The sequence below is a fragment of the Macrosteles quadrilineatus genome, unplaced genomic scaffold (assembly GCF_028750875.1).
Source record: "Macrosteles quadrilineatus isolate MER2022 unplaced genomic scaffold, UCM_ALF_1.0 Scaffold_17__1_contigs__length_3442018, whole genome shotgun sequence".
Taxonomy (NCBI): domain Eukaryota; kingdom Metazoa; phylum Arthropoda; class Insecta; order Hemiptera; family Cicadellidae; genus Macrosteles; species Macrosteles quadrilineatus.
In genome coordinates this window covers 2,335,389-2,361,493 of record NW_026542610.1, presented here as the reverse complement: position 1 = coordinate 2,361,493, position 26,105 = coordinate 2,335,389, and the positions used below count along the sequence as shown (strand labels likewise).

At 32.6% G+C, this 26,105-nt stretch overlaps 1 protein-coding gene across 1 annotated transcript in view; it reads right to left on the bottom strand.

Moving 5' to 3' along the window:
• Nucleotides 1–8,175: 8,175 nt before the first annotated feature.
• LOC129005230 (lachesin-like) overlaps nt 8,176–26,105 on the bottom strand; it is a 174,171-nt gene continuing 156,241 nt past the window's right edge. Inside the window, exons 3-9 of the mRNA XM_054434066.1 lie at nt 16,014–16,221; nt 14,832–14,993; nt 13,228–13,356; nt 11,737–12,021; nt 11,388–11,447; nt 9,958–10,104; nt 8,176–8,740 (exon numbers count right to left, since the gene is read on the bottom strand). Of these exons, the coding sequence (XP_054290041.1) occupies nt 8,658–8,740; nt 9,958–10,104; nt 11,388–11,447; nt 11,737–12,021; nt 13,228–13,356; nt 14,832–14,993; nt 16,014–16,221 (1,074 nt within the window). The 3' untranslated portion in view covers nt 8,176–8,657. The remainder of the gene's footprint in view (nt 8,741–9,957; nt 10,105–11,387; nt 11,448–11,736; nt 12,022–13,227; nt 13,357–14,831; nt 14,994–16,013; nt 16,222–26,105) is intronic.

The window sequence follows — 26,105 nt, the reverse complement described above, 5'->3', positions numbered from 1 at the left end:
TAAAATAGTACAACTCAATAACTATATTGAACTGATATGGACAAGCACAATATACCAACATAAATTCTTAAAATTTTTGTTTAATCTAAAAAATACCATTTATGGTTTAAAAATAAAACCCATTAAATAGAAAATTCAATATTGCTTAGCAAGTAAACGTTTTTTATAACATATTGCGATACAATTTTCTGAATTTAACGTTAAGTGCTGAGTCGTCTTAAATAGTCTGATGCTCTCTCTCTCTCTGGAGTCTCACACTACAGGCTTACCTGTGTGCGTAAATGCATTTCCCATCATTTCCTAGAAAAAAGGCTTGTAGATGAGTGAACGAAGTGAACGAATCTATGTATCGTGTATAGCGGAGTCGGAGAAAAGTTGTCCGCTTGTCTGTGAGTCCGTGAGTGTGTTCGCACCAAAAACTCAAGAACCGTTGCATTTATAGCGTTCAAATTTTGCACAAACAATTATGACACCAGTGGGAAGACCTCATTAAAATTCTAGACGATTCCGTTCAGTAGTAATTATAAAATACCTAAAAACATTTTAAAATTTGTCCCATAAGAATAACATTAGGAGCTACCTTCTTCTTCTTTTTATTTGTTTACATTTTGCGACCAACAATTTTTTGTCTACTTAAGACAGAGAGAACGACTTTTACTTTAAGCTATTTCATTCATGGAGTAAACAGTTTGGCGTCTATGAATATATATCATTATAATTTCACAGGTTTCAGAATAATGTTGTTTGAGTTAATTAAATTTCACAACTTTCTGAATAATAAATTGAACTTGAACTACAATATTAATCGGCAGTTATATACCGTTTATGTTCAGTATTAAAATTCAACTTTAAATTAAAAATATATATGTATATATTTAGAACAAAGCAGCTTTTTACATTATTCAATTTAATGTTGGCATTGAATATTAATTATCCAAAGATGTTAGTAATAATAAAATGCTATGCGAAGGGGGTTAAACAAGTCCACGACGTAGAGAGTGGTAAAGGAAGCGGAAAGGTGGGCAGTGCGGAGTGTGGAAATCCTTTGTGACTGTTAAATTAATATATCTGTAATACTTAAATGCTATGGAAAGAGATGGAAACATGTCCACGACGTAGGAAGTAGTGAAGGAAGTAGTCAAGGCGAGCGCTCCGGAGTGTGGAAAGCATTTGTGACAGTTATAATAATGTATCTACAATTCTAAAAACGCAATGGGAAGGGAGGGAAACAGGTCCACGGCGTAGGAAGTGGTGAAGGAAGTAGTCAAGGCGAGCAGTCCGGAGTGTGGGAACCCGTTGTGACAGTTAGTAAGATTAATGGATCTGTAATTAAAAAAATGCTAGAGGAAGGGAGGGAAACAGGTCCACGACGTAGGAAGTGGTGAAGGAAGTAATCAAGGCGAGCAGTGCGGAGTGTGGAAATCCTTTGTGACGGTTAGATTAATGTATCTGCAATAATAAATCTAAAGGAAGGGAGACAGATCCATGACGTAGGAAGTGGTGAAGGAAGTAGTCAAGGCGAGAAGTCCGGAGTGTGGAAAGCATTTGTAACAGTTATAATAATGTATCTACAATTCTAAAAACGCAATGGGAAGGGAGAGAAACAGGTCCACGACGTAGGAAGTGGTGAAGGCAGGCGGTCCGGAGTGTGGGAACCCTTTGTGAGAGTTAGGTTAATGTACCTGCAATACTAAAATGCCATAGGAATGGAGGGAAACATGTCCACGACGTAGGAAGTGGTGATGGAAGTAGTCAAGGCGAGCAGTCCGGAGTGTGGGAACCCGTTGTGACAGTTAGATTAATGGATCTGCAATAAAAAAATTCTAAAGGAAGGGAGGGAAACAGGTCCACGACGTAGGAAGTGGTGAAGGAAGTAGTCAAAGCGAGCAGTGCGGAGTGTGGGGACCCTTTGTGAGAGTTAGGGTAATGTACCTGCAATACTAAAATGCCATAGGAAGGGAGGGAAACATGTCTACGACGTAGGAAGTGGTGATGGAAGTAGTCAAGGCGAGCAGTCCGGAGTGTGGGGACCCTTTGTGACAGTTAGGTTAATGTACCTGCAATACTAAAATGCTATGGGAAGGGAGGGAAACATGTCCACGACGTAGGAAGTGGTGATGGAAGTATTTGAGGCGAGCAGTCCGGAGTGTGGGGATCCTTCATTAGTTAGATAAACATATATTGGATTTTTAATAATCATTAGATGATATAATTACGATATCGTTGTTTTAAATCATTATTGTAAGCCATACGATATTTTTAGGAGATTCCTTACATCGTGCTTTGGCAATTAGGTTAAGTTAGATTAGTTCAGTTTGGCTTAGTTTTGTTTATGATGGGCCTTATAACAAATATGGAAATAGGCTTCATTTAATCAAAAGACATGTTGTACAGGAACGATGGATTTACCTCCTATCGATAACTGTTGGAAATCCATTACGTATATTACCAATGACTTTGGTTAATTAATGGATGAGAAGTTAGGATTGTTGTTGACTAAGATTTGGTTGATTTGCCCATACAAATAACATTGTGTTCACCAGTGACACCGGTAAGTAGGCTAGGTGTGGGTGGACTCTTTCATTACTGCGCTCATGTTCACTCATCCCGTTACGCGCAGAATAAGCGTACTACTAGTTTATTCCTATTCTAGACTTGTTTATTGGTAAAAATATTAACTTTTCAGTTTTTACTCATGCATTGAAACTCTATAGTTATATTACTACAACACAAGAAATATATTTTATAGACACGCGTTGGAATATTAACATGCATGGGAATGTGGAATGTACAGTATAATTGGATTTTTGCAGGACGAACGATATTTGCAAAGTACTTCTATCATTTAAAAGCTACTCAGGAGAGCCCATCTGTTTCCATTAGTTGGAGTGCTCGCTGCTCGTTTTACTTGAACACTACAAATTGATTACAATTTAAAGCTTTCTTTGTTTAGAAGTCTGTCCGAAGTTTAATTATATTTTTAATGCTTATCCATCTATATATATAATACGCTAAGCCGATTTTTGTAAACAGAACTCCTCCCTCATTTTTGGACCGATTTTGATGATTAAAGTGTCAAATGAATGGCCCTGATCTGTAGTTTTGCAAAGTCTTTTTCGTTTTTTGAAATCTTTATTAGTTTGGGCAGGATCTTAAATTGATTACAATTTAAAGCTTTCTTTGTTTAGAAGTCTGTCCGAAGTTTAATTATATTTTTAATGCTTATCCATTAAGCTATATTTGTTGAACAGTTTTATCAAATTGATCATCTTGAGGTTAAATCTTACAAGTATAAGTATAAGTGATAAGTTATAAGTGATTGTTTGAAAAAAAACAAGCTATTTTTAGTGTTTAGAATATAATATGAATAATTTTTAGACGGGTTCAGCAACTGTGTAGATGTAAAGGGTTATGTCATAGATAAACAAAATAATCTCTAACCTCACAAAAAAATCACATCGTTGTTCTTAGCTAATCTTATAAATATTAACAATAATTCTTTATATGTTTAACGTTTTACATTACTCTAAACCTTTTAAAATATTATGAAACATATGTATGGTTAAAGTCTCTAACGGGTTCACCATCTCGTTTATAAAACATTTAACTGTAAAATATTTTGGAGTTTTCTATTTTCAAAAGATTATAACCTACTTTGTTTTGATATTTTATGAAAAATGTTAATATTAACACACTTTATATAAATAATTGTATTGAAACAATCCATATTAACATTTTAGGAGCAGAGCCTCAGTAGATAATTATGATCCTTATAGACAAAATGTTATAATCATGAGTTTGACTAAGTAATTTGACTAAGTAAGTTTTTTTACTAAAAACTTAAAAATCATAAAAGAAATAAAAATAATAGTTTTACAAGGGAAATATTTTCTGCATATTGTAACGGAAGGGTACAAATATTGTAAGCAAGAAGTGTTTGGCAATGTTGTGCGAGTAGGCTGGGAGTGTTGTAAAACAGTAACATGTTGTGCTGTCCTACTGAAGGCTGTTGTTTTAAGTAGGCCAATGCATTTGATCAGGGGTCAGTTTGGTGGGTAGTGTTTGTGTGGTGCACCAGAGGACGGGGTCCTGCTGGGGGAGCTGGAGCTCTGGGCCCTAGCCTTGGGTCCAGGTAAGACTATGTTGAGGGTTTTCAAAATTGGGATTCATAGTCTTTTCCAAATTGGGGATTCAGTTTCTAAATAAATTATTCATACAGTTCCAGTCTGCTCTATCTACTCTAACTTTTTGGTTCTTAGTTTATCTTTGTGTTCTTCTTTGTGTCGTTTTGGGTTTTAATAAAGTTTGGTTTGGTATGCGAGTGCTGAGTTTCTTTTTCTGAGCTACGCCACCCAAAGTAACAGTGGGTATTTCAAGGAGAGAAATGCCTACCGTTACAATATTATAGGATACAAAATTTATTCTTACTTTCTCCCCCTATACATAGTACAGTTTATTGAGAAAGTATTGTTTTCGTCAAAATTTTTAAAACTAAGTTTTGAGTGGATATTCCCGTTTTGGGTCCTCCTGGACCTAGAAGAGTGGTTTCAGAAGTGATGTTTCTGGGTGTGAGTCCGTCTGTATAGGTGGTCTGTATCGTACAGAGTTAAAGACCACGCCTGAGGTACGATTTTAGAGAACTTTATTATGCAGGTAGGTACTAATCCATGCAATAAACAGGCGTTTTGTTAAATTAGTTTTTTAATTTTGATTTTGTATGGTCATTTTCCCATCAAAACTTATAAATTAACAGACACATCGAAAGTTGATAAACATTTTGTATGCCATAGCCCTTTAAATTATGAACAAAATGGTATAACTCATATCGCTGTAAAATTACAGTTATTGAAGCTTACGTTACTGTCTCATAAAAAAACTCAATAAAAATGGAATATTTTTTCAGATTTTTTAAAAATAGCCGGTTTTGATAAAAATGTGTATGTTATGTTCTTATGGTCTAAAATAGTGCAAACCCCTATTGCTGTAAAATTTTAGCTCAAAGCTATAAGATATAGTTACTCCTACCACACATAAGAAAGGTTGTTTACATACTTAAGAGATAAAGCATGTGTCTAATTGCTGATACCTTTTATTTTGTCCTTCGAAGGTTTTTTAGCAGCTATATCTTTAACACAAATAAATATAAATTAATATTCTTCAAACCATATTTGAAATAGTACAAAAGGAATCTATTATACTGTATCTTCTTTATATAGTTAATCAACAAAAATTGTGGTTAATCGATTTTATATGTTATGAAACTTAATACATATAACAGCAAGATTAATAGTGTATACACCTAATAAAGCTCTGTTCCCTCAAATGTTAATATTTAACAATCCAGAAAGCTTGTCTGTTAAACGTCAAATCACTTCTACAATCTAGATTGCTTAAATCATTTTCCGACAGGATGTTGAAATTGTCGAGCTTGCATTACAAATCACGTACACGTAATTTATAATTTGATATTTTTTAGTATAAAAAGGCCTAACCCATCGGTAAAGTTAAGATATTACCAAAATATTTTTCTTTAATTATAGAGCGTTTTTTTTAGTCAGGGCAGGACTCTGGTTAATTCTGTAATTGTTTTCAGGAAATTTCTGAAAATTTCATAAAATGTACTCTGGATTTCCGGCCGAGGTATCTTGTTGAAAAAGTTTCCGCTAGACGATAGAGCCGTTTTACCATCATCCAGACTTGTTGTTCTGCTCAAGATGGAGTTTCCACTATCCATGGGTACGTAGGAAATGCTTGGCCTAGCCCTCAACAATTTCAGTTTTGTTTTACTTTTCAACATTACTATTGCTCAGAAACGTTTTACAGAGTTGAGTTAATGGTAATATAGTACGGTAAAATGCCATTTTCCATGAAGCCCATTTTCATGTTGTTAAGTAACAAAATCAGTTTAGCATTTATAATTATTTTAGTGTCATATAGTAAATTGTGAGCTAAGCTTGACTTTTAATGTTAACCGTTTCTGGTCTAGCAATAACTTTGCATGTGCTGAAATTTCAAAAAAGGGGATTTTCCATTATATTTACAACAATGTTTGAAACAATTTCAGTTCAATTTGTAGTGTTAAAAGATTTTATATGCCAAATATAGAATAGATTGCATAGTAACATGACGTTTATATTTTTTTAAATAACTTCTCATTTTATATCATATATGCAAGATAACTTATGCATTGTACATTTATTAGGACGGATAAGTAATATTATATAAATTTATTTTGAACTGATTTAGAGGAAATATCTTAAATAAATATATTTTATTCTACGAGATAAAACAACTGTACTGATGTAAATATGAATGTGGCAAACATGTTTAAACATTTTAACGGCATCAGGCACCGGACAGACGAATAACAACTAAATTTTAAAAATTGCTTTTAATTTTGTTTGACTGGTTATAAGTTCATCTAATCAAATAATCATGCCTACGGTTTGAAATTATTATGGTTTTATGGGGAAGAATACCGAAAATACTATACGCAGAGTATATTCTATAAGAATATGTTTATAATGTTTAACTTCTTATTCAAAGGATAAAACATTTTTACAGCCTGAACGACTTTCCGGTGTTTGATCAATTAATCATTTGTGTCTTTGTCACTATCGGATTGCAAACTGATCTTAAATTTAAATAAGCTGAAATCTAAAGGCAATCCAAAGTCCTACTTGACAGTCCAAAATCTGTCCCTTCTCCCTTTGTATTGTGACTTTACAAAACTTCTCTTCTGATCTTTCTCTAACGCCTTACTTGAGATACAGAAGATTAAGTAAATGAATCAAAATAGGTTTCAGGTTGTAATATAAAACAATGAAAAGACAATGGCTTCGATAAATTTTGAAATGGCTAAGTTATTTCTCTCGACACAGTTTTACAATTTTCTTGCATAATCACTCTGAACAGATCAAATATATAAGATTACTTAAAGCAGTTTAGGTTTAATAATATATTAACACACTTTAAAAGTAAAGTTCGCAGTTTAAAAGTAATTAGTAGTAACATTCGAAAATATTTATTCCAAAAATTGATTTGTTAAAAATATTTAAAAAAAATATTAAATTAAAGTTCACAATACTTTTTCATAATAAGTGAGAATTGTCAGAATCATAATCTTTTTAAATCGAATTAAGATACAAATGAAGAATGTATTTCAACTCATAGAGAACATTGCACAGTAGTCAATGTCAAAGGATTTGTATGATTAACCTAGTTCTCAAATACACTTTTTAAATAGTTGTATGCTTAAATTGTGTCAATTTTATCAAAGTTTACTCATATTGTATATTATATACTGTCCGAAAACATGACAAATTACAATAGATGATGACAATATTAGTTCTTTGTATTTTTCAAACATTACTTATTTTATTCAAACAAACGCCTTCCGTCAAATATTACTCGTTTTTCCAACACAGGGACTTGTAAAAGGTGCATTAAAATTAATGACCCTCAATGTTAAAGATTTTATTAATTCAATAACAATTATTGCACTAAATTAACACAAAATATTACGCACCTTAGCCTATAACTGCATTTGTACACTTATGAACAATAAATAGATTTTCATGATCATTGAAACTCTTTATCATGCAACGAATCGTAGGAAAGTATTGGTAAAATAAAGTTAGGTGTTGGCATAGTTATAGCTGGAGTAGATAAACTTGGGTGACCTATATACAATAGGTATTGTAAATATTATAGATAAAAGTAATGTGCAGTACATTTAATAATTCTTAGAGCGTTTTTATGTAACTTTATGCTTTTTAACAATGCTAACAAAATATAAAGATTTTCTGTGAACGATTATGTCATGTGAAAACAATTACTATTTCATCGAACAACAATTGATAGGAAAAATGGTTCGGTATTACTACTATTTAATATATGTTTCGTTTTAATAAAAACAAAACTCAAGAATCATAATAAATTTAAGTAGACAACTATGAAATTTTCACACAAAAATTACGATATTCCATTTTAAGGTAAAAACACATAACAAAATTTGCAATCGTTTAAAAGTTCAAAATATAAACCTATAAAATACAATAGGTAACAATAGGATTATTTCTTATAAACGATCTGTTTTCTACATCATATCTTCGTTATAATTCCCTCATTTTAATTTTTGTTTTATTTTTTTTTTCAAAATTAAGATACTTCGCCTTATTGTGTTGTTCATACGAGTAAATGTTAGTTAAATCGTAAGTAGATGTTTTAAATCACAATGTGCTGTCCTTTACAAAGAATTTGTTAATAAACCTATTTGAACTACTAATGCTTTAAGTGACAATTAAGTAACATGTAAATACTTTAATTACTCTTTTCACAAAGGTAATATTTAAAATAATATATATATTACAAATCCTTTACTTCTACACAATCAATAGTCACGTTAAGTAATGATCATTTATTTCATAGTGTTTTAATAGGAACGTTAATTTACCTAAGCCAATAATTTATAAACGCTCTACTAATTAACAGTTTACAAATTTACTACTCAATTATTTACATATAATTGTGAGCTTGATATATCGTTAGTGTCATATTGACAATTTCCTTATTTACAGAATGTACATTGTATGTACAAATGATGAATTTACAGCTTGATCACATACACTTTATAATTAAAAACGTAACAAACTAAATCAGTAACACGATGTGATGATTGTTAAAGTTGTTATCTGTAGTAAAAGCCTCCAGAACTCTGCTTTGTTGGTGTGGCCGCAATCTGAAAAATATTTAATCAATATGTAATCTTTTTGATTTCGTTAACAAATATTATTAAAATCAGTTTCTTGAATATTTCCTCGGTATAATTTATATAGGAAACATGAACTTAATGGTGGATATAAAACTAAGTTGAGGTTTAAGATTACTTAAAAGTTTTATTCTAAGATAGGTTTCTATCAATTGCCTTATGTCAGCTGTCTCTACAGAATCACCAAATTAGAAATTTTGCAATCAAATTTCTCAAGGCATTTACGTTATTTGTAACAGGTGTAAATTTCAGTAAGCATTTCCCTATAATCTCGTCTCTTTTATAGACTGTAGACTAAATAGAGATACTTAAAATATCAAGAAAATGCAGCCTAACAGGCTGCAGAGTTCCAGAGCCTTTTCCCCTTTTTATTAAATTTCAATTACATTGAAGAAGCATCAAACTGTGTATAGCTTAAATAAAGCAGCAATACCTGTCGTATTGGTTGGATATCACCTCCAAACATGCTCATACGAAAAGGGATTGAATGTTTAATAAAATATGTAATTAATTATGTAATGAGGGATTTGAACGATTAATTTATAATGTTCCTGTTTCTTTACACCCTCTGTATTTCCCATAATTTCTTTTGCTTTAACCTTTCGTGTTGAAATGCAGTTTTTGTAGTTTACGGTTGAAAAATAAATATATCTTTTGCAATATTTTGAGGTAGTATGTTTAATATGTTCATTTATTTTTTTTCTCACTCATCTACACATATTTAGAATATGTAAATATCTGCTAGTACACTTTATAGCAGAAATTAATATGATACTTTTGGTACGTTCGAAGTTAATTTTTAGCGATGATGAGTTTATTTACGTAAGAGATTAATACAGATATACTCCATCACAATCGGCAAAAAAGAATGTTGACACTCAAACTTCCCTAGTGCCCAACCCAAGTTTGCATATTTTTTTTTATGCAATATATCAGAAATAATCTTTTCAACAACATAGTTTTGTCACTCAATAACAATTAAAAGTTTACCATAAGCTCACAAACATATCTTTGAATATTTTTCTATGTTATAACGTTCTATGTAAAGGTAACTTCCTTTACCACTCAATAACACCAGGGTACAAAAGAAACTCGCTGTTTTGGGCCTGATTGTTCAATGAAATGGGAGGGGGAACTTGATGAGTCCCTGGGGAAATAAAAGCTATCCAGTGGCAATCTAGGCCTACCTGAGGCGGAGAGCTGGTTGTGGGGGGGCGGGGGCAGGTCTCGTGGGGGAAGAACTTCCTCTATGTTGAACTGAGCGGGGGTGAACGATTTAGGGGTGACTCCAAGCTGAGATTGCTTTGTGTCGTTTGAAGCCACTTGCCTCTCGACTGAAACAATGTCGTTATTTTTTATCACTTGTTTCATTTGGTGTTAATGAATACAGAAGTGGTCTTTAATTTCGCTGTGTTTAATTAAACATGCACAGTGTTGGAATTAAAAATAAACAAATTCTTATCATTTTGTGAGTTTGAAACAGCTTTGAGTCATTATATAATCGCTATGTCTTTGAGTTTTTGGATTCTTTACAAATAGTTTTAATTAATAACATGTTGTATGTGATTGTACAGGGTGATTCAAAAAGGACTTTACAACTTTGAAAATTCATATAAATCTTATTAAACAAGGTACAGAGCTGGTTTTGGTGTTGTTTTAAAGAAAAACACTTCAAGTTTTTTTTACCTTAAACTAAAGATGTTCTATGTGACTTCCGTTGGATTTGGGGAAAATAATTATTTAGGTATGAAAAAATAGTGAAAACCGTTAAAAATTTGAGAGGAATTTACAAAATTTTGAAAGTAGGGCGTTTTTTTGATTGTGAAGGAGTGCGATACACCCACTTCTAGATGTGCTAGGGAGTTGAAATTTCGCACACTTGTAGTTACTGGTCCAAACCCCCTATAAAATTCCAAAAAGTCGCATTTTCAAATTTTAACCCCCAAAAAATCCAAAATGGCGAACCTCTGAAAACGACAAAACACGTTTTTTTTCTTCAAACGGCTATAGCTCGAAAACGGTAAGAGCTAAAAAAGATTTGAGGAAAAAACGTAGGTTCGAAATCAAATTTCCTACAAGACATTAATTGTGCGTTTTTCGAAAATCGCACTCCTTCACCGTCAAAAAACGCCCTACTTTCAAAACTTTGTAAACTTCTCTCAAATTTTTAACGGTTTTCACTATTTTTTCATACCTAAATAATTATTTTCCCCAAATCCAACGGAAGTCACATAGAACATCTTTAGTTTAAGGTAAAAAAACTTGAAGTTTTTTTCCTTTAAAACAACACCAAAACCAGCTCTGTACCTTGTTTAATAAGATTTATATGAATTTTTAAAGTTGTAAAGTCCTTTTTGAATCACCCTGTATTTCAAAAACTTTGTAAATGTCTCCCTTTGGAAAAAAAATACGGAGAGCTGTTTAACAATATGCATAATATAAGTATACACTAGTTGTCTTAATTTGTCAATATATTGCCTCATTTTCTTTGCATAGCTAATATTTCTTAAATAACAAAAGCTAAAATAATTTTTCTTTAATTTAAGTTTTGTATTACACTGTACCAGATAAAGAAATTTTTACATTTCAAACTTCTTATAAACTAGAATAGTATTACCTTCTTTGGTTGTAGTTTTTTGTTCAACGCTTTTGGGTGCTACTGACGGTTGTGGTATTTCTGGAAAAAATAATATAAGCCTAGTTAGCATTTTTTATTATTAAAATATTTCCAATTTACAATAGAGTAAATTCATTGAACAGTAAATGTACGGACACATCACGATGCGGTACGTATAAATATATGTTATTTTATTTAAAATATATGTATAGTGAATAACGTCTGTAGTCCTAAATCTAGCAGGAGTAACTTTGATGAAAAGGGTATCAGTTTTACAAATTTAGGTAAATTAATTATTATATTTTTAAATTCACATAGAAGAATGTTCCGATTGTGAATTTTAACTCACCATACAGCCTGATGGATCCTTCCGTCTCCCCTAAAGAGTTCTTGCTGATGCATCTGTATGTCCCAAAGTCCCTCGGCTGAAGGTTGTTGACTGTTAGTTTCATGTGAGATCTGTAGCTGTTCTCTGAAGTTTCTGTGCCATACTTGGACGTAGGCAGGAGCATCACGTTGTCGTACACCCAGTAGCTGATGGCCCGCGGGAACGCCTCGATGTGACAATCTATGGTGACGCTGGTACCAACTGGAGCCCCCACCAGCTGGTTAGGTACCCAAATCATAGGGGAAACTGAGGAAAAAGGGGTTGTTTATCGATAAAGTTAACCATGTGTTTTTTTAATGTATATTGCGGTAATCTTACCGCAGTCTTTGAATTACATTTTAAGCTGGGTTTTTATTTGTATATATTTATTAAAATTAATTTGTTAATTTTGAGCACATTTTAATTGGAATTCGTTAGAAGTTATACTTTGGTATACTAATGGGTTATTTCTCCTCATCTGAAATACATGACAATTTAATATCCAAAATTTTCTTAAGATTGCAGCTAAACCTGGGTTTGTAATCGTGAAGTTATGTTTTTGCCACTTAGCTGACATTACAAATGTCAAGACAAGACTAATCTCTTATTAAATTTGCTAAATCCTTTTTATATTTTGTTGTCCTCGTTGCTCTTTATTGTTATCTTCGTCCTTATTGTTACTTCATTGTTATTTATTTTGTTATTATTTATTGTTATTTTTATTACTTTTTGAACTTTTATTATTAGTCATTACTTATTAACTCAATAGTTGTATCACAAAAAATTTTAGTTTGTAATGGTTTGTCCGTTAGTAAATAAATTACAGGAAATAGATGCAATTCACACTCGGGCCTCCAGTATGATTAATACAGTAGACCGCTGAGTATAAAAAAATAAATATTTATTTAAGCCTCTACATTATATACTACAAGAATCCAGTCGATAAACACTACTACAAATTGAGTTCGTTGGATTATCAGTTTATTTCTATTGGAAAAGCTATTGCAGTTTCCATGGGTTGGTTTTATTATGAATCGGTAAAAAAAATTGTAAAATTACGTATCCAAAGATTTGACATTCAGTTTTCGATTCTTATTTTTTTACTAGATCACTTTTGCAAATCTTAAGTGGCTAGCAAATTATTCTCGTAATTTTACACATTTACATTTTGCCCTTTATTGTCCTCAAAAATCTTATAAATAATTTGTTATACTTTACTAGGCATAATAATACGTTAATAATGTGTTGTACTTTGTTTATTCTTTATTTCGTGTCTAATTGTTTTTTTTATTTTGTATATTGATGTTTGCCTATTTGCACCTTACACCGTTTTTTTGTTTGATGATATCGATTATAAGTATAATGAGCTCTATATAATGAGCTCTATCAAGAAAACTAATTGTCAATTATGTCCAGAAGAATGATATAAAACCAAGCCATAGAGACAAATAAAAGATACTCCTTACTACTCACACTCAACATCTACTATAATTCTCTTGCTGACAGACGGTGGTACTCCGTTAGTTGCTATACACAGATAGGCTCCCATCTCTGTCCGGGAAATTCTTGTCAAGTTCAAGTAGTCTCCGTCAAATACATTCACTAGAACATAAAAAACATATATCGTATTATTGAACCAATTTAATGGAATTATAATTGGATCTAAGACCTTACATGAGTCTCGTTAAGGTGCCAAAATTAAACACATTTTTGAACGTCCATTATTTTCTTCTTCATTACAAGATTTTAAATATTATTTGTTATGGAAAAATCTAAAAAAGTAGTTCGCATATGTCTATCAATACACGTACATGTTTGTATGATTGTTTATCAAGCGAATCAGACTTCACCAATTATATCATTATCGTTATTAAATCCAACCTGTGGGCAGTTTACAATAAAATATAAAGGCGTTTGCACTTAAAACGATTTGATTCTTATTAAAGACTAGCTGTACCCGCGGGCTTTGCCCCGTTTAACTTCTTAATTTTCAAGATAAGCTCGTTTGAATGGTTCAATCACGTCCTGGTTGAAGTTCGTTCGCTACTCTCACTCACTTTTAGGTTGGAGCTCGTTCGCTGCGCTCACTTGCCTTCAGGTTAGCTCGTTCGCTACGCTAACTCGCCTCCAGGTTGAAGTTCGTTCGCTACGCTCACTCACCTTTTGGTTGGAAATTAGCTGTTGTTATAAATAAAAAAGAATTATAGTGCTGCACCCTGTTGGTAATCCTTGTAACTTTAATGCTATTGCACATCATAGAACAGAACCAACTTGTTTAATTGAAACAGCTGTTAAGATTCATTAATTCCATTTAAATTTGAGTACTCATAAGGTTAACATGGGAAACTCCAGAGCCACTGGGGCGGAGCCCGAGAGTCCGATCAGAATAAAAACTACTTAGTTTTCCTATTTAATGCCTAAAGAGTCAGTTTACCAAATTTCAGCCTCCTAGGTAAATGGGAAGTGGGAGAATTAGTGATGAGTGAGTGAGTGAGTCAGTCAGTCAGTCAGTCAGTCAGTCAGTCAGTGAGGGCTTTGCCTTTTATATATATAGATGTTCATGTATTGACTGATACAACCATCTCAAGAAAGGTTTAGTTTTTCAAAGACCCTACGCTATATATCAATATGTATAGTCGATAACCAGGTTTTCAGTTTTTCCAAATGAATATGCTTTCATTCCATTTCGTATTTTAATTCTTTCTCTTTCTAATAAGTAAGGATATGTTTTCATATACGGTATTGATATAAGCTTTAATGCAGTAGGTGTTTATATTAACGTATGTCGTCTTTATGTTTTTTTTATTGAAAAAAAAAACAATGATATCATTTTATTTCTGCAAATCAATGAAAAGTAACTGAAATTCTAATACAACAAAAATTTTGAAAATTCCTAAATTTAATGTAGTTAGATATTTTACCTATTGATACTTTTGACACTTGTATTGTTATATTTAAAGGTTAATTATAATTGAAGATAATATTATTGAAATTTATTCCGGAGAAGGATATATATCACTGGAACTCTTTTATATAAATACCTTGTTTTCTATCATGACCGTACTATTTACATGTACCTTTTTTCCTACGGTCTATGATCATGCTGCTCCCATCCTCTCTTCTCCACATTATCTTTGGTGCAGGGAATCCCTTAGCCCTACAGGTTAGACTGATGTTCTGATTCTCCCTCACTGCTACTGAAGACGCCGTACTGTGCTCGTCAATGATGTTCGGGGGGACTGAAAGGTAAAATAAATACCCCTGAGTTAAAGGACAAGCTGGTTGTGGGAAATGTTAGAAAATATCAGTGTTGTGTGGTTTTGAATCAGTTCCACATAACAATTTATTAAGTTATTGTGTAATTTATAACATTTGAAACATCGCGGTTAAAAAAATATTCTAATACCCTCAAAATGAGTAATCTAGTTAACAATCGTGCTCAGAAGATGCATAAATTGATTATGTATTTTTTTTACTAATCAATAGCCTTAAAAATATATATTTTTTATTTCAGAATACATCATCGGGGTTGAGTATTCAATTTATTTTTATAACAATGTATAACGATATAATAGTTTTATGGGAAATTTAAAAGCATATAAAATAAATAAAATAACAGTTCTCTTTTAGCAAAAAATTTAGTAACTAATATAACCACTTTATATTCAAAACCCGATCCAGAACGTGCATTCTAGTAACAACTGCTTGAATGCTGTAAACACTTTTTTTTTTTAAATGTCTCTTCAATTTACAACCAGGACCATACTGAAAGTGTTGGCTTGGAAGGTACATTTATCGATAGTGTAACGTTATAACTTAACAAGTTTTAAGAATTAATTGTCTCAGTATCCTCTTTAGATGATATGACAATTAATAGTTTTTTTGTTTGGTATGAGTTTTAAGGCACTCAAGGTGTCATAAAGAAAGAGATCTTTACGTGAACATCGTGTAAACTACTACTGAATCGTTTGTCTGTCCAGCTTATTTTAACCAGGGTGAAAGGTATTGTACAGTTGGTAAACATATTTTACTCCTGTTTAGCATAATTAGCCATTAAGGTAAAGAAGATATGGTAAGTCATTAATAGAAACTTTCAGTTGCACTTAGCACGTTCTTAAGTTTTTCGTAGGATTCACATCTTGGTTCGTATGCAGTAAATATAACTGCTAAGTACTATTTGCATCATTCGGTCTCTACGATTCCCATAAGACGCTTTAGTACAAAAATCTTTGTAGCGTTTTTATTTAAACAATACCTACCAACAACCTGCAAGAACCCAACTTGGCTGATCATCGGGTTTGTGTTGACTTGACACATGTAGAAGCCTCTGTCTTCTTGCTGAACGCCGCTGACGTGAAGCAGCCAAGTCTTCTGGTTGTCATGAGATACACTGAACCTGGGTACCCTGGATATGACGTGTCTGTGGATGGTGAGGATCATCTGACGATCGATGTGGATCCAGGCAACCTGTCAGAAGATACACATATTAATTTTTACAGTCAATATATGAGCCCATTACTTTCACACTGTATAACTTTCATCTGTATGGTCAACAAACAGCTGTTTTCGCTGTCTTTGATGTATTTTATGTATAGGGACAAGTTAAATCTGCAATTATCTATAGGTAGTGATGAAAATAATATTCTATACATGTACCGTTGAATTAAACAATGGTATAGTCCGAGTGACCAAGCGAATGGCATCCGAACGTGTGACAAATGCCACAACGGGCTAAGCTAATCTTCGTTTATCTTTCATCACGATGCTACTACAGACATGATTATTCTACGGGACGCATTTTTAACAAAAAGTATTTTTAATTCTATAAATTACAGCCCAAATTTTAAAATATTAAAATATAGTTTATCTTTTAAGAGTGAAATATAAATTTATCATATAATTACAAAATAGAAATAAGTTACATTTCCGTTATATAATTCCACATACAAAGGAGTTACAAGGTTACTCGGTGCATTAAACGCGTTGAAATATTTCAATTATAACATCGCAATAAATATTTGTGGGTTACGCCATATCTGATATATCATGAAGAACATTGACCCTAAAAGGACATAATTTCTCAAAGTAGTAAAAAAATCCGCTTACCACTTCATTATTGTTAGAAATTTTTTGAATATAATTTAAAGGCTAACGAATTCCAATTACTCAAATTAAGTTAAACGTTCTAATTCTTAAACGTAAAATGTACTAAATTGAAAACTGAATAAGAAGCTGAAAATTAGGTGAAAGCAGTAATGCAGTCTGCAATTTACTTAGCTTTTAAAGGCTTTTACGATTTGACAGAGTACCTACTTCCATTTATTTCCTTATTGCCATTTAAAAAATATTCCGCATGTTATCTAATTTAAAATGTTTATTATAATTTTATTAAATAGTTTTTGGTTGCGATTCAAGGTATAATTTTTAGTACACTCTTATGTCTTTTATTTTTTAAATCTGTATATGTAATTTGCATGAGCAGCTTTTTTATTTAGAATGACTAAATATGTGGGCTGTATCTAGTCATCGCACGCTGTGGTTTCTCTTTAATCTCACTTTAACTGGTGCATGGGGGGAGGGGGGGGGGGCGATGTATTCGGAACCAAAACTTGGGCCGGCCAAACTAATGTAAACCACTTGTTTAACCTATGCGGAATAGAAGAAAGTCTCTGGACGGTAAAATATAAAAGAAAATACAGATAGAGCTAAAAAGCTTAGCACAAAGTTAGTGGGCATCAAAATCGTGTACCACATAATAATTGATAACCATATCCTGAAGTTGTATGGTTTAGTAGATACTTTATACTGTATCCTTAAAACGTGAAGTCCTCAAAAATCGGACGTAATGCATAGAGCAAAAATAAATTTAATTTTAATTTTGTTATCAAACGAGATCACTTGTACTGATTTATTTAGCCGTTAACAAATAAACCACATTTACCTTTTTTATTTAAAACATACATAGTCTTTCAACTAGTTTGATAACTACAAAATGATTTATACCAAGATTATAAAAATAGTGATATTTTTATCACTATATGTGATGTTCTTGTTCTTGATCTCATTTTTTACATGTCGTTAGTTTATTTTACGTATAAATTAAAACTAACGTTTCATTGCTATGACACACTAAGTATATCCGATACACACGTGTTTACATATTTACATGAATGGAAATATTAATTGTACCGTAATTGGATTTTTGCAGGATGAACGATATTTGCAAAGTACTTCTATCATTTAAAAGCTACTCAGGAGAGACCATCTGTTTCCATTAGTTGGAGTGCTCGCTGCTCGTTTTACTTGAACACTACAAATTGATTACAATTTAAAGCTTTCTTTGTGAAGGAGTCCGTCCGAGGTTTAGTTTGATTATTGTAAATTTTGAAATTGTCTTACCACTTGACCATATTTTATTGTTGAATGAATCTATTGAAAACTATGATCGATCAACGTAGTATTTATTTTTAACTTGGTATTTTTTAGAGAATATGAATGTAAGTGAAAAGAGGGAATCAACTGTCTATATATTGTGATAATGCCATGTTTCAAAAAAATCCCTTTAAATACACATGAACACATGAACACATGAACATACAAAAATACTGAATACAATTACGATAAAAAATGAAGGTAATTTAACATTTAATAATATTTTTATACAGGATGTGGCAAAAAAAAAACTATATATTTTGTGTAGCACACTGTTTAGAAAAAAAGGTCGTCTGAGAGTGGTGGGGTTAGCTTCGGTGGAGAGCCTACATGATGCCATTATCTTTAGTCATAGAGCAGTTGTCACCTAAGCATCGTGCGTTTGTTGTCGAGTTGAATTTAAAAGTTAATGATTCAGTCATTGCAACTCAGTGGCAGTTCGGTGATTTTTTTTTTTTAAATTAGGGTGACGTCGATTCCGTCAGGTGGCACAATCATGTGGTGGGTTACAAACTTTAGAACAATGGCTCCCGAGTTTAAAAAGAAGCTGATAAGCAGTCCAAAGTCAGATCGGACGTCAACTAACATTCGATAAAGTCCTTGCTGCTGTGGAAAACAGTCCTCGTATGCCAGCTCGAATACAAACATCTGCTTAGAACATGTCTGACCGCTCAGTTACACTTATTTTGAGGTTCGATATTAATCCTTATCCCTTAAGATTAATGTGTATTATTCTGTTCAGTTTTGTTGATTATCCATACGGATAATTGCACTGGAACCTCTCCATATCGACCTAATTCAAACAATGCATGGAAATGCATGGAGTTGCAATGACTGAATCATTGCTTTTTGAAAAGACTCGATAACAAACACGTGTAAATGGCATTGAATAAGCTCACCAACGAGCCTACCTCCATCTCCCTAAGACGACCTGTCGATGAACAGTGCGCTGCGAAAAATAGATCTAGTTTTGGAAGCCGTGTCCACAACTGGAATACTACGCCCCCTAGACAAATCATGCTATGTAATTTTAATTTAAATTCGAGTAATTCCATTGGATAATAGAAAAGGCATGTGGTTAATATAAAACCGATTTTCGAAATGTTACAGCAAGTTTGGTTGGTTAGGTTAGATTAGATTAGAATTGTTTGACAACTAAATTTGAGTGTCCGTGACTGGAAAACTTCCCTTCCCCGGTCTCTGACGTCAATATGACGTAGGAACCTGTTTGGGGGGGGGGGGGTAGTTTTCCGGGGGGCAGTCTTCCGGCGAACCGTTTTTTTGCTGAACCCTGTATTATTTAAAATATTTTTAAAGCTGTAGTCCAGTTTAAATCTTTATTTAATGTTCGTGATTTTTTATTAGCTATATACAAATCTGCACATCTATTGAAAAAATAATAAGAAAAATATAAAGGTTGAACTACTGAATTGTAAAAAAATACTTATATAAAATCTCAGAAAATTTTTTTTGTCCACAAATAAACTTCCTTTTTTCTACCAAAAGGAATTTATTTTGTTTCTTTAAAATCAAATGAACATTGGTATTATCTTTGGTGACTTTATAACAAAACATTTCTAAAACCCCATTCAAATATATATTTACAGTTTAAGTGTATAATTACTTGATTCAAAATGTTAACAATGTATAAAGGAGAACAAGTAGCATACTGCCTGAACCTAATAAAGCTCAATCCACTCAAATGCTTAAATATTTAGCAATCCAGAAGATTGGTGTGTCAAACGTCAAATTACTTAAACAATCTTGATTGCATAAATCATTGTCAGAGGAGACGTTGATATCTACCAACTGGTATTTTAAATCCTGTAGACATCTTTTATCATTTGCTTGGACATTTAAGTGGGTGAAACGATTGTTTAAAATTCTTTAAATATAAGACGGATAAATTTTACTAAATCTCATTTTTCCAAAGCTCTTAACGTGAAAAACCTTTCGATTGTTGACTCCCTAAGGTAAATAAAGTATTAATTTTTATTGTGAACCATGTATTAAACAAAAAGTACCTATACTTTAAACTCCTAGTAGTTTAAAAGTAGCTTAAGAGTAGCATTAAAGTCCCATAAAGAATACAATCATATCCATACACTCATTTTTTTAAATCATTAAACATGCTATTAAACATTATATAATTGATATTTACACAAATTCCTAAAGAAATATTTTTCGGAACTCTTTTTATAACAAACAATATCAACCTTTATTTCATATTAGAAGAGTTTATTATACCAAATCCAAATATTAAACAATGATTATGGATGTACAGTATTTTAAATGAAACAATCGTCTGCCTCACTAATGCCCCCAGCAACACGCTGCCTCGCCACTAATGTCTGTCGTTATGTTGTTTTATGGCTTTCCAATATACAGACTCATTACTGATGTCAGATGCAATACTTTGTCATCGCCCCATACAAGCCTCATTTTCCATGCAGTATTTAATTTCAATACGGGATACAGCCCAGCTTGTAAACTTATACATGCAGTTGTAAATTGTAGTTAATTATTTATGGTTGGGCACATAAACATTGGCAAAGTTAAGGATCAGTATTCTTTAAATTACTTATAATTTTTAAGTCGTTTTCTAACTATCAACTCTTCTGGAAAAACGTGGTATACGTATTTCATATTTATTTTAATTTCGTGTGTTTTACGCCAATGGCATTTTTTAAGTTTTAAAAGAGAACGGTTGAAACCCTGGTCTGGTTACTAGTCTAACATCGACCTGTTCAAGGATTATCCACTTTTTATAATTAATAATTATTAGGTTCAATGAGAACTTTAGGTTTGTTTTTTACGACCCTAATACAGTATGTTCCGTAAAGAGTTAACAGCTACGTATGAAGTTAGTAAATTTGTCAAATTGGAAAAAAATATAACTACAAAGAAGCAATATTATTAAATCTTGCGTTTGTAGATTTAATTATAGTTCGGCCGCTTAGAAAGCGACCTCCTCCAGCATTGGTTTAGCATTAGCGCGCAGGTCGTTTTCTAAGCGGCCGAACTATAGTAATGAATTGCAATGTTAATACGCAGTTTTATGCAATCATGTAAATATGCTAAATTGCAATTATGCAAATATGCTAAATTGCTATTAATAATAAATGCAAACTTAAACATTTGTCGCTAAAACATTTTAATTTACCTTACAAGATTATTTTCATGTTAATTCTCTCGAGTCATATGACGTTAAAGATTTGTGAAGACATAACTGATGGCCTAATAAAGTCTCGAGCGCAGTAGTAATTCATCAACTTGACGTATTTGACGTTTTACAATTTATTAAATATATTATTATTGTATGGGAAAAATACATAACAAATAACAAGGAGGTTTTTTTATTGAAGAAATAAATTATAACCTTACGAAATTATAATGGAAAACACACATATAGGCTAAAATAGGTCAGTTTTTGTTTTTAACAAAACTATTCCATAAGTAGATTTATTCATCTACCTTAGTACTACCATAGATAAAACATAGTCCCTGAGATAAAACATGAATGTATTCAAATGTGAATTGTAACTAAATTACTTTCAATATTTATTAATTACTGTATTTTCAAAAAAGTATTTAAATTCAATTAAATATAAACTAGTGTACCTGTTGCTCGAATTCGAGCAATTATGAAGCATTACAGGCGTCATTTTAAAACGAATAACAGTCATAATTTCCGATGATTTTATAAGAGTCGACTCAAAGATTATGGAAATACTCAAGATGTACACAGCAGTTAGATATAATCAAAATATTTTGTAAATATCTTATCTTTTTTCAAAAGCTGAACTTGTTTTTTAGTGTTTTATACAAATTTTTCCCACTCATAGACGCATTAGGTTGTCTATAATAGAATGTGTTTATTATTCAACAAGAGTCATCATCACCACAACAACAAACTAAATTATAAAACATATGTTAAATGCAAAGGCATATGAATGACACTACATCTCCCCTTCCTCATTATATTTACTCATATCTTATTGGTGGTATGATAGTTCTGCTCGATCTTCTTATTCCATCATTGTGGTTTGGCTGCACCCTCCTTCCACGGTAGACATCGTCAGAATCATCATTCTCTTTTCTTGGTAGGGGAATGAGATGCCATCTGTTTCTTCTTACATCATTCCCATTACTCAATGATACTATGTAGGATCGAGGTAGATTGGTTGTTGTTCTTATGGTTCCTTTCGCACTTATATCTTTAACCCAGACTCTCTCTCCTACTGCTAAAGGTGGAAGTTCTTTGACGCCTCTTCTGTTGTCAAAGTTTTTCTTGACTCTGTTTCTGTTAATGTCCTCGATGCAAATGCTAATGGACGCCAATCCTTTCCATCAAACTGCTCGATCACTGCCCCTAAACCATAAGATGACGAATCTGCCATTACACGGGTTTTCGCTTCTCTGTTGTAGTTGGCCAATACAGTATCATTAGCTACAACCTTCTTCAATTCCTTAAAAGCTTGTTCTTGAGACTCATCCCAAGTCCATTCAACTCCTTTTTTAAGGAGACTTCTGATTGGTGCTGTTTTTTCAGCTAGATGAGAAACGAACTTCATTAATTGGTTTATCATTCCCAAAAACTGTCGAACCTCCGTTATACTCTGGGGGCTTTTCATGGCCAGAATAGCTTTAGTCTTCTCTGGGTCAATACTGACTCCCTGCGATGAGACAACGTGTCCGAGGAAAATCACACTTTCTACTCCAAACTTACATTTGTTTTTGTTTAACGTGATACCATTTTCTGAGAGTCTCTTTAGTACCAGTTTGACTCTGCTGTCATGTTCTGTTTCTGTCTTCCCCATTATCAAGATATCATCCGCTTGATTCACTACGCCTGGGATATCTGAAAGCATTTGACTCAGTCGGAATTGGAAAACCTCCGGTCCAGAACAGATTCCAAACGGAAGTCTCTTGAAGAAATATCGCCCGAATGGTGTAATGAACGTGGTGAGTTTAAATGAATCACTGTGAAGTGGAACCTGCCAGAATCCATTGGCAGCATCCAACTTAGTGAAAAGCTTACCTCCTTCAAACTTAGCTAGAGACTCATCCACTGATGGAAGCTGCAACGATTCTCTTTTTACATGTTGGTTCAATTTTGTGTAATCAACACAGAGTCTAATTCTGCCATCACTCCTTGGAACCACTACTACGGGAGAACACCAGTCAGTAGGTTCATTTACTGGTTCTATTACACCATCAGCAAGCATCCTGTCCAATTCATATTTAACCTGTTTGTGGAGTGAGAAAGCCACCCTCCTCGGTGACATAATAGCATAAGGTTTTGCATCTTCGTGCAGCCTAATCTTGTATGGATGATTCATTCTACCCATGCCCTCAAACACTTTTGGATATTGATTCTGGAGTGATTCACCAACACATTAATAACAAGATTAACGTTAAACGTAAGTAACTCCAGTTTCAACAATGAATTTCTACTCATTAGAGGTATACTTTGGGACGGCAAGACATATATGTCTTCTAATATTTGCTTATTGCCATACATAATTTCAGCTGAACAGACACCCACAACAGTCAATTTAGTCTGGCCCGGCCCAAAAAGAACTTTATGGGTTGGACGGATTACAAGTTTGAGGTCAAGTGCAAGTGTACTTCCCATAACAGAAACGTCTGCCCCAGAGTCCATCTTAAACTCTACTGGTTGACTATTTACCTTTACCACTACACTCGGACATTTACCCTGCTTAAAGTTTACTTCACCTAAATGTCCTTTTTTTGAATCAATCGAATCGTCTGAGTCAACTTCCTTAATCTCTTTTACCTCCTTTGGTTTGTTTGGACAACATTTTGCAAAGTGACCACGAAATTTGCACTTGGAACACTTTTCTCCAAAAGCAGGACATTCCCGAGGGCCATGAGTTGTTCCACAGCGACGACAGGAAAATGTTTTAGTAGTTTGAGCCACACGTTTATTATTATCAAAAGGTTTTGAACTTACCCCAAATACATCTTCCCTGGATGGTTTATCTCTAATTACAGCTTGCTGTTTAGACATTGCTTCTGCTTGACGTACTCTCGTGATTGCCTTATGAAGGGTCAATGACTCGTCTAATTGTAGAGACTCTGATAAGTTTTGGTTATGAACACCAATAACAATTAAGTCTCGTACCAAACTGTCCTTGAGCTGTCCAAACTCGCAACATTCCGCGAGTTTGTGCAAGTCATTGACAAAAGCATCCACCGGTTCACCTGCACTTTGCCTACGTTTTAGAAATTTAGCTCTTTCGTAGACCAAATTTCTTTTAAGGCCTAAGTACCTCGCAAAGGCATTTACTACATCCTCATAACTTAACTCTTTTTCTTCACCTAGTCCAAATGTTTCAAAAAGACCTTCACCTTCCTGCCCTAAAGTATATAAAAGGGTGCTTATTTGCTGGTGGTCCAGTGATTTAAATATTCAAAAGTCTGTAAAATTAACATTCAGAACATATATAAATAACAACTTATAAAGAGACATTAAGAAGGAAGATAATAACTATTCAACAGAAATTGGTAATATCAACTTCAATAAACATTTTAAAACCCATCATCAATTTCCAACCACCATCACACCATTGTGAATAGACTAAATTCAAGTGACTTTTTCAAACTAAGAACTTATAGCCTAAATATTTTTGACTATCATTATTATATCATATTATTTAGCCTACAATAGTATAACTTAAATTAAGTTAATTAGCCTATCAGAATTTCATACCCGGCACGAACCAGTCCCTAGATTAAGATCATTGCTCTCCAAATTGTTACCTAGCCCATCTATAAAACCTAGACCAAAATCAAAATCCATGAGATTGTTGTAATATAAGTTATAGAACCTAAATATATCTTATTGTAACTTTATTGGAATTTTATTATCTATTTTAAGTAAATTTTATAAAATCCACAAGTAAAGAGGAGTAGGTTGCATCCCATAGTAGGTTTCTAATCCTTATGGATCAACTGAAGGCAATTTTATCGTTTGTTCCGTCTGGTGCACTGTAGGAGCCCTTTTTGTTTACAAATTTTTTATTGTTATTTCAATAATTTAAAATCTTGTTTGACCAAATAAAACAATCTTGTTATAAACAATAACTCGTCTCCTAGTTATGTAACCAAACAGTAAAGTAAAATCATGTAATTAACCCTAAAATAATAGAAACAAAATTTCGTCTACAATAGCGGTCAGTGTCACCGGACATGAACTGGACAGGAAAAGCGATCTTCAAAATTTACAATGGGATGAGAAGTCTACTTATGTTAGTTATTCTATGGTACTGACTATGTTTAAGGATGGTTGATCCTTAAAGGATTTTACAAGTATCTCCTTTGTATGAAGCAATCTATAAATATTAGTTTCGTAGTAGTTTTTATTGTCACCAAGTATAATGAATTGCAATGTTTAAATTTTAACTAATCACTAATTAAAACTGAAGGTAAGAAACAAAGTTATATCCAAATAAAAATTCCTTTAGTGTCTGGTAGCTTAAAGCAATTTTTGTTGCACGCTATAGAAAAAAAAATAAAATTTAGGCACAGTTTGAGATACAAATAGCTATAATCATAGTTTCACTGCTTCTTAAATTAACGTTTGCATAAAATAACTTAAAACGGTAAATTTGTTTATTTGTATTAGTTTTCATAATGTTTACTTTATATTTTTCTGATCTAATTTAGCATTTCTTAGCTTTGATTATGAATGAAACTAGACATTCCAATCCCAAAATAATATTCGAGCCAGTTCTTAAAAAAAAATATATTTATTTTGAACCACAGTTATTATTCAATAATTTAAATTGATATTCCCTACTATTTCTTTCCAATTCACCATATTTTTACCGAACCTAACCAAAAGTAAAACTTAAACACTATGTAAGACATCTTATATTTCGTATTAATTTCCA